At 45.1% G+C, this 9,089-nt stretch overlaps 2 protein-coding genes across 2 annotated transcripts in view; both read left to right on the top strand.

The window, feature by feature from the left end:
• Nucleotides 1-9,089, top strand: part of ifngr2 (interferon gamma receptor 2) — a 251,499-nt gene that overhangs the window by 160,847 nt on the left and 81,563 nt on the right. The window lies entirely within an intron of this gene.
• The window catches only part of lrch1 (leucine-rich repeats and calponin homology (CH) domain containing 1), a 38,697-nt gene that overhangs the window by 13,313 nt on the left and 16,295 nt on the right, over nucleotides 1-9,089 (top strand). Inside the window, exons 3-14 of the mRNA XM_079357919.1 lie at nucleotides 82-245; nucleotides 2,015-2,102; nucleotides 2,621-2,726; nucleotides 3,524-3,639; nucleotides 4,696-4,766; nucleotides 4,989-5,075; nucleotides 5,412-5,489; nucleotides 5,641-5,677; nucleotides 6,054-6,292; nucleotides 6,490-6,511; nucleotides 6,930-7,002; nucleotides 7,894-8,013. Of these exons, the coding sequence (XP_079214045.1) occupies nucleotides 82-245; nucleotides 2,015-2,102; nucleotides 2,621-2,726; nucleotides 3,524-3,639; nucleotides 4,696-4,766; nucleotides 4,989-5,075; nucleotides 5,412-5,489; nucleotides 5,641-5,677; nucleotides 6,054-6,292; nucleotides 6,490-6,511; nucleotides 6,930-7,002; nucleotides 7,894-8,013 (1,201 nt within the window). The remainder of the gene's footprint in view (nucleotides 1-81; nucleotides 246-2,014; nucleotides 2,103-2,620; nucleotides 2,727-3,523; nucleotides 3,640-4,695; nucleotides 4,767-4,988; nucleotides 5,076-5,411; nucleotides 5,490-5,640; nucleotides 5,678-6,053; nucleotides 6,293-6,489; nucleotides 6,512-6,929; nucleotides 7,003-7,893; nucleotides 8,014-9,089) is intronic.

Here is a 9,089-nt window from a genome sequence, read left to right as displayed (position 1 = left end):
ACATGTACCAGCAACGACTCCGCTGACACTTTCTCATCTGCTCTATTAAAAAACAGACTGCTGTAGATCTTGGTCATGTAGATGTTCCATGTCGTCCTCTGTTTTGTCTTCCAGATCTGCATAAAGGGAAAAGTTCACATCTTCAAGTATCTGAGCATCGAGGCGTGCCGCAGCGAGAAGATGCCCGACTCGCTCTACCTGCCCGTCATCGAGCGACTCAGCCTGCACAGACCCACGGCCGGCAGGTCGGTGCTTCTAACACACCTGGATCTATGCTTGGAGCTTTGGCTTTCACTATCTCACCATTTTCATCTCTGATATGACGAGCGCAAAAAATCTAATAAATCCGAAACAGAGTTAATTTGTCCAGTCAGCTGGTGAAGACCGAGACTCTTCTCTGCAGCTACGTCTGCGTCTGATTTGTTTCTATCTCAGAAACTGAGACGCCGTTTTGGCGTTTAAAGGCCGGGGAACAAAAATGGAGAACACGAGCCGCATTTTGATTGTTGATTTATTTTTTTGTGAGGTTGAGTGAAAAGTTTAGAGCGAGAATAAAAGAAACGAGCTCAGACGAAACTCTCAGAAGGAGAACAGTTCTGAAATGTCCGCCCACATGAAACGCTCCCGAACACGTGGGCAGGAAGAACGGTTCCTCCAGGAACACAAACACAAACACACACACACACACACACACACACACACACACACACACGTCCTTTATCTTTTTCTGTCTGTGGTTTTACTCCAGCTTCCCGTCTCTTTGTCTCCACGTTCTGCTTTCATGGTTTCTCTCTGTTTTTCTTTTATATTTTCCTTCTTTTACTTTGAGCTCTTGTTTGACACTTTTCCATCCTTTGTTTTTTTTCTTCTCCGTCAGTTTTTCTTCTGTCCGTGTTCTCTCTCATTTCTGGTCATTTCTCTCTCCGTCTTTTCTTTCTCCCTTTACTCTAAAAATGTTGTCGTGTGAGGAAGAAGTCGCCTCTCTGTCTCTCTATCTCTCTCTTTCTTTCTCTCTCTCTCTGTCTCTCTCTCCCTCTCTCTTTCTCTCTCTCTCTGTGTCTCGCCCTCTCTCTCCCTCTCTCTCTCTCTCTCTCTCTCTCTCTCGCTCTCTCTCTCCCTCTCTCTCTCTCTTTCTCTTTCTCTCTCTATCTCCCCCTCTCTCTGTCCCTCTCTCTCTCTCTCTCCCCCTCTCTCTCTCTCTCTCTCTCTCTCTCTCTCTCGTGTCGCCCTGCAGGAAGCTGAGAACAGATTGAAGCTATTTTTAAACGTCATTTAAACAAAGACCTTCTAAGAGAAACGAGTAAAGAGTGAAACACAGACGGGACGTTTGAACTTTAAAGTTGATGACAAAAAATGTCCCCAATTCTATTTTTATTTCTGCAGTAAGTCCCTTTTTTTCTTCATTAATTTATTCTTCAACAGAGTGAAGAGCAACAGTATAATGTGATGTGAATAATCTGACACTGAAGGTAAACATCGGCTCACGAGTGGATTGAGAATCTATTCAAAACGATTCTGGATCCATGAATCAAAGTCTATTTCTGAATGAGTGCAAACTTCAGGATCCAGCCCTGCTGCTCTATTTCTACTGAGTTCAACAGCTAGCTTTAGTGCCCCCCCCCCAGAAAAAAACCAAAACAAAAACATAAATAAATAAATAAAAAATTAATAAATAAAATAAATAAAAAATTAATATTTTTTTAAAAAAACAAAACAATCTCTGAACATTGTAAATCTGGTAAAAAAATAAAAAAAAAAGTAATAAATGAATAAAATAAAATGAAAGTATAATATTTGTAGACGAGCTGCTTCGACACGTTTATTAAAGTAAATGTAAACCGTGCTCACGTATAATGAGACACAGACTGACAGGGAGCAGGAGGAGGAGTTTATCTCTCTCTCTCTCTCTCTCTCTCTCTCTCTCTCTCTGGCTCACTTTCTCTGTAGCTCGCCCACACACACAACTCTTCCAGTGTGTCAGGTGTGTAACCTGTGTGTGTGTGTGTGTGTGCAGTGTGGAGGACATGGAGCAGCAGAAGAAGCAGGATAGCGACTCAGGAGTCGGCAGCGACAACGGAGACAAGAGGCTGTCTGCTACTGAGGTACGGAGTGTGTGTGTGTGTGTGTGTGTGTGTGTGTGTGTGTGTGTGTGTAACCTTTGTGTTCAGTTGCTGTACTTTAGTCGTGAGTACTCTTACATATTTTCTGCTGCAGCTCAGCCTTTAAACTCGTCTGTCGGAGTAAAATCATCACGACATGAACAACTTTAAAAGCGGATTTATTGATTTATTAGGTTTTATTTTGGAGCTTCTAATGTGTTAATGTGTTGGATGGAGTCAGACGATGCATGCGGGAAAGGATCCACAGGTCGGATTCAAACCTGGACCCGGACTGTAGCCTCCGCACGTGGGTGCTCGTGGGCCAGCAGCAGCCTCAGAGCTGGATTATTAAACCTCCCGCTGTGTTGAACAGGCCGTTCTTCTTCACTTCTTTCTGGACTTTGTTTCAGGAGAGTCTCTGTGACGTGACATTCTTTCAGGCGATAATACAAAAAAAAAGTCCCTGATTACATTCGACGTGTGTGTGTGTGTGTGTGTGTGTGTGTGTGGTGTGTTTGCAGCCGTCGGACGAGGACAGTCTGAGTCTGAACGTGCCGATGAGCCACATCACCGAGGAGGAGGGGATCAGTAAAGACGACTCGAGCGAGCACATCAGCTCGCTCACAGGTAACCTCTTACACACACACACACACACACACACACACACCCGGTTCTTGTCTGTTAGCCACAGGAGACGTCTGCGTGCAGGCTCAGAAGCAAGGCCACACAGCTCTTCGTTCGCTCCGCGTCATTTATCTCATTCTAAGAAAGGAGTCCGCTCGCCTTTGCTCCTGCACTTCTTCTTTGTAGCAGCACATACATGTTCTTCTGCCTGCAGCTGCACTGTGGAAACAGGAGGAGGGTGATCGTGCAAAAACAGCATGCAGGTGTGACGGACATCTCCTGTGGCTCATATCCTCAAACTGTCCCTTTAAGAGAGGGTTTGAGTGGTTTGGTGTTGCAGCATCGTGTGCAGAGGCTGCAGACCTCAAAGCGTCCCCTCGGTCCTGTCTCTCCACTAAATGCACAAAAAGCCTGTTATTGTTGTTGTTGTTGTTGCAGCATCACTTTATTTCTGACTGGTTTTTAAAGTGTCGACGGGCCGTCTGTGTGTCTGACTGGATCAGGGCAGCAGCTCCCCAGACTCTCCGTTTAAATAGACTTCAATCAGCGTGAATCAGGTCACAGCTGATGGAGCGACGCTCCGAGCTCAGAAGAAAGAGGCCGCCTGCTTATTTATTCTCATCGTCCCTGAACTGTGTGAGGAAAGAAGGGCGCGCTAACCTTCCCCCGTACCGAAAAGAGATTTCTCCTCGTCACCTTCACCTCTTAGAGCGCCCCCTTCCTGTAGAGGGGTCAAAGTTCAATTAATTGTGATGTCATAAATCCTGCAGGTGATGACGTTTACGTTTTCGTCCTCACAGTAGACACAAACTCTGACTCCGTGCGTCTGATTGAGGAGAGTCCTACGGAGGCCCTGAGGGACCAATTCAGCTACAGAGACTCGGCTCTCAGCACGCGCTTCGTCAACTACATCAAGGTAAGACTTCCTCTCCTCTTTCTCCCTTTACTTCCTCCTCTGTGTTGTACTCTTCCTCTTCCTCCTCTACTTGTTTCCTCCTCGTCTCCTTTTCCCATTTTTTTCTGCTCCTCCTCCTTGTTTTCCACTTTCTCCTTTACCTCCAACCCTGTTTCCTCATCGTCTCTTCCTTCTTGTTACTCCTCCTCCATGTCTCCTCTCCCTCATCCTCCATCCTTCTCCTCGTCTCCCTCCTCATCCTCCTCTCTTTCATCCTCCTTCTTCTCCTGCTCTTCCTCCTCCTCTCCTTCCTATCTTTTCCTCCTCCTTCTTTCCTAGCTCCTCCCTTCGCCCTTCACTCCTTTTTCTCCCCCTAATCCTCCTTCTGTCATCCTCGTCTCCTCTGTCTCCTTTCCCTCATCCTGCCTCCTCATCCTCCTCTCCTTCCCTCCTCTGTGTTTCAATCATTGATGTAATAAAAGCTTCTCACCATGAATAATTCTCCTCTCTGTCACACAGTGTCCTGACTTCATGTCAGAGTGTTTTATGTCTAAACTGTCCCTTTAGAGCAGTTTGCTTCTTGTTGAGAGTTTCTGCAGGAGGATTGTTTAAAGTGTGACGTCACCGAGAGGCCGTGAGTCACTCGCAGACTCTCAGACCAAATAAGGAGTGAACAGAAAAACACAGAGCGCTCACACGCTGTGACCACTCTGCACCTTTATTTACCAAACCGGAAACTTCTTCAACTTTCATCCTGGGACTTTTTTTTTTTTTTTTAACGCCACGACAGTCTGACTGAGCATCATTCAAAAACCAAAACCAGAACGGATTAGAGTTTTCATGACACCAGACAGCTTTGTAAACAGAATAGGTAGAGAGAGATTCTTCCCAGTTCACCCATTAAACCCGGTGTGTGTGTGTGTGTGTGAGAGGAGCAGACGGTGTCACAGCATGCTCATTGTTTTGTTTGTGTATCAGAGGAAAGTGGTAACGTCTCTGAATCTCGGCCAATGGCTGCAGCTGCTGATGATGCTCATGTGTGTTAATGTGTGTGTGTGTGTGTGTGTGTGTGCGCAGGGTCGGACAGCAGCAGACTTTGACGAGCCGCTCAGGATAGACGAAGATTCACACTGGACCTCAGAACAAATGTGAGTTTCTTCTCTCTCCGCCTCGTTGTTTAAACGTTTTCATCGTGTTTTTATTTGAACTTTACTTTTGGGCGTAAATGCACAAACACTTTTCTCTATCAATGATGCTGATTACTGTTTAAATCAGATCTTCTGTTCAGAGCTCTCATTGCTGTTGACTGTCACCATGAAGGCCTCTGTGTTTGTATAATTCATCACTTCATGTCCTTTTGGGGCTCACAGGTCAAAGGTCAGAGGGGGAACAGAGCTCCACATCGACATGATCAACCAGCTGAAGGAAGCCGTGGAGCTGCTGCAGGACCCCAGCAGGTAACTGTGTTCATGCGTCGGCTGCTTTTCGTCACCGACCAATCAAAACCTCCAGACTTATCGACAGGATTCCTGATATCAACTTTTTCAACAACAATTTTTAACTCATCCCACTCGTGTTTTTTTTTTTTTTTTTTTTTGTGGGAACGAGCTGCATGTCTGAAGCTGCAGATGCATTTTATTTCTTTCCTTTGAGTAACGGCAAGTCTGAAGCATGCAGAGCAACGTAAACAGAAATCACTGCTGAGGGAAGTGGAACTTTCGTTGCCTAGCAACAGTGAACGCCAATTGAAAGCGCTGTGTTCTTCTGTTTGTTTGTGTGTGTGTGTGTGTCAGAGTGAACGCCGAGCAGGACGAGCTGTCTGGAGTTCGGCTCTATCCCGTGGAAATGGTCAACGTGGACGAGTCTCTGAAGTAAGACTTTGTGTTCACGTCATTTCTGCACGCCGGATTATGATGCACTGTTGCTGTTCTGCAGAATTAATCCGATCTTAACTGTGTCGCTCTCTCTCTCTCTCTCTCTCTCTCTCTCGCTCTCGTTCTCGCTCTCTCTCTCTGTGTCCAGCGGGCAGGATAGTGACGATGGCATCACCACACCAAAGGTAAAGTGTACAGGTTGATCGTTGTCACAGGTGTTAGCGGCCATGTTGTTGACTAAATGATTAGAGGTTGACATCCTTGGATTACTGCTCAGGTGAACTAATTATTCATGTTTTTATAAACGTATTCCCTCAATGCTGGTTCAACGTTGTGTCGAAGCTGTAACGCAGCCGTCTGCCACTAGATGGAGCTCTCCCTGCTCTGCTACCTGGATGTAAACCAGCACAGTGGACTGACAGCCGAGCAGTTGAGGCTTTTGTGACACTGGTTTGACTGGTTGAAGTCAGACAGTCTGATCGATACATAGAGCCTGTTCTTTAAGTGAAAGATCTTTAGTGTGGATAAGTACGAAGCTAAACGTTTGATGCGTCCTAGCAGCAAACGGATGAAGGAGGCTATGAGTTCCAGAAGAAGAGACAGATGATTCTAGAGAAGGCTCGCTTTGAGGCCCAGCTTGCATGTCGGGAGTATGAGTGGCATATGTCCATCAAGGTAAACTTGGCAGGAAGTAGGCTTTGTCCCGCCCCCATCACCCCCTCCCCCCATCCCCCCCAAGGGTGTCATGTTTCACAGCAAACTGACCGACCCATCGCTCCTGTGTCTGTTTTTTTCTGTGAGTGATTAAATGAGCGATCCACGCTGAGCTTCCCGTGTGTCGAGTCTCGTCAGCCCGCAGGTTTCACATGTCCAGCGATCACTCCTCATCAGTCCACATGTCTCATGTCTAAACTGATGAACTCGAAGCAGGTGAACCGACAGTCTGTCGTGCATGTTGAAAAGCTGAACAAGTTTTCGTCTCTGCGTCTGCAAACAGCGAGATCTCTGTGCGTAAACGAGTGAACGCCATCCTGTCGTCTTGTGCAGTTTTGTGGCGTCCTCAAATCCTGAAGCTTCTTGGGAAACTGTTCTTTGGAGATTTTAACTTATTGTTGCACTCCTTAGTAGACTCAGAACTCACACAGGAGGGATTCAAGAATTTATACGGCCCACTGTTTGCTCCATTAAAGGTCTAATGCACCCGTGAAGCCACTCTGCTCGGAGCGCTTCGTCTCTATTTGAAGACACAGGAGGGAGAGTTAAACCTGAGAAACTTCAGATCACTGACTTCATCACAGAGTATTTTATGTGTCTCTGTCTCCTCTCTGTGAATATACGTGTGCAGTTTGTTTGACAGGACAGAGAACAAACTAAAATGCGTTAAATGATTATTTTCTGAATTAACCTGAAGACTGTTCTGTTTCGATTTCTCTTCAGAGAGATGACAGATCTCCAGTCAGCGGACATCCATCCTACCACAGTCCTGTGTTTGGACTGAAGCCGCGATCAGGTGAGTTAAATCTGAGCTAAAGAGAGGGAGAGGTAGAACGACCTCGACGTGCACACCCACAGGCTGTGTGGTTGATGTGCTGTATCTTTAAATCTTCAACAATGAGCCTTATTGTTCTACCGGTCAAAATAATGTCACTGAATCTTGGGTTGTTCTGAAGTCTTTATTGAAGAAGAAGGATCTGATTAACGAAAATGTTTTAAACACATTAGCATAAGAAAATTATTTCAGATTGGAGCACTCGTCATGTTAAATGCAGCGTCCTGATTTGTCTGCCTGTCGGCTTTATTTGTAGAATCAAAGCAAACTCTCGTCCCATGCTTTATTTTTTTTTTTAATTATTTCATTTTTTAGAGCTAGCTTTTGTTTGCTAACTGTTACCAGTGTGTGTAATGTTGCTAACTGCTAATCAAGCTAACGCAATGCTAACAGCATGTGAAAGTGATCTGTAATGTGAAATGCCACTAACCTTTTTTTTTTGTTGTTGTTGTTGTTTTTGCTGTTTTATGTTGTGTGTCGTTTCTTTGTTTCCCCCATTTTTCACACTTCCCTCTTTCGAATGTTTGTGTTCTATCATTTCTGTTTTTGGTTTTTTTTTTCCGACTCGATCTTGTGTTTGTCTTCAATCAACATCCTGCATGAATGTTGATGTTAAAATCCTCTTTAATAATCTGCCTGCATGTGTGTCCCTTTAACCGTCCTGTTGTTACTCTGTGCCGACCAATCCTCCCGGATCTCTATCCTGGTGATATTGGTGTTTTTCGGGGGTTTGTATTTCGTTGATCAAACTTTGCCTTGCTGCACTCGATTCACCGTGGTGCCCTTCCTTCCTGCACCTCATACCACGCCCACTTTCCCTCGTCTCTGACCACACCCACCTCCTGGTTGTAGCCCCGCCCTCGCTGCCCTCCTCGCCCCCTTCTTTCTGTCTAGCCTCCTCCTACCTCTCACAGGCCTCGCTCCGTAGAGATACAGCTCGTAGCCATGACGACGGAGGCTTGCACAGTGGCGGTAGGTTGTGCCTCTTTAAACTCACAAGGACGCTGCAAAGTCAGAATACGCACCTGGACTCAGGTGTCTGCTGCCTTCTACACCCAAATGTTTGACTGAGTCTTTCATCCTCTGAGTCTGTCTTTGTTTGTGTCTGTTTTTATGTCTGCCAGTGGTTTTCTTCGATCGACAGTTTCAGCTCCCAGTTCAACAAAATATTTATGAAATTTTTAATTTTACTAATTTGCTTTGTTGTTCAGAGTCTCAAGATAATTCATTCAAACTTGTCTTATCTCTACTGTATTTGAAAAAATGAAGCCAGGAGACTCTTAGCTTAGCTTAGCTTAGCTTAGCTTAGCATAGCATTAAGACTTCTGAACAGGCAACAGGACGCCAGGCTCTGCTACAAAAGCTAAACATGAGTAGGATTAACGAAGGCTGGAGATTTGTCTTTACTTTCAGGGTTTGAAGAGGTCTGGATCATAGATTTTAAAAGTCTCTGTGTCAGCTGTTAGCAAACATCTGAGTACTGAAACAATGGCTGGTAAATACTCCACTGATGTGCACAAAGAACATCTGTGTTAGTATGTGCTCATCAGCGCCTCCTTCTGATGAGAGCTGGCAGCACATTAAGTGTATTTTTTGTTGACTTTGTGTGTCGCTCTGTCTAAAATCACACGTTAGACTGTTTTAGATGCCGCAGCTCTGAGTGTGTGTGTGTGTGTTGGTGAACTGTTATTTGTATCAATGTGGGGAACGATTCCAGTCTTAAACTTTCTCAGTGAGGACTTTTTATTTTATTTTTATTTTTTGGTGAAATCACTTCTTTCGAGGGCTTTTACAGTTTAAGACTTGTTTTTATAATTGAGCGTATTTGTAGATAAAGTCATGGATTCTGGATTGTAAAGGTTAAGATGAGTGTCCATGACATGTTTTATGAGACACCGGGTCCTCACTTGTGTATGAAATCAAGAATGGGTGTGTGTGTGTGTGTGTGTGTGGTAGAGGAAGACAGTCTTCAAAGAGGAGTGTCACACACTGAGCTTTGATCTCCAGCTGCTCAAGAGAGCGTGTGGTAACTGTGGACAAACATGTGG

This window comes from Symphodus melops (genome assembly GCF_947650265.1).
Source record: "Symphodus melops genome assembly, chromosome: 12".
Lineage (NCBI taxonomy): Eukaryota > Metazoa > Chordata > Actinopteri > Labriformes > Labridae > Symphodus > Symphodus melops.
The sequence above is the reverse complement of the archived record's forward strand: the minus strand, read 5'-3'. Positions and strand labels throughout refer to the sequence as shown.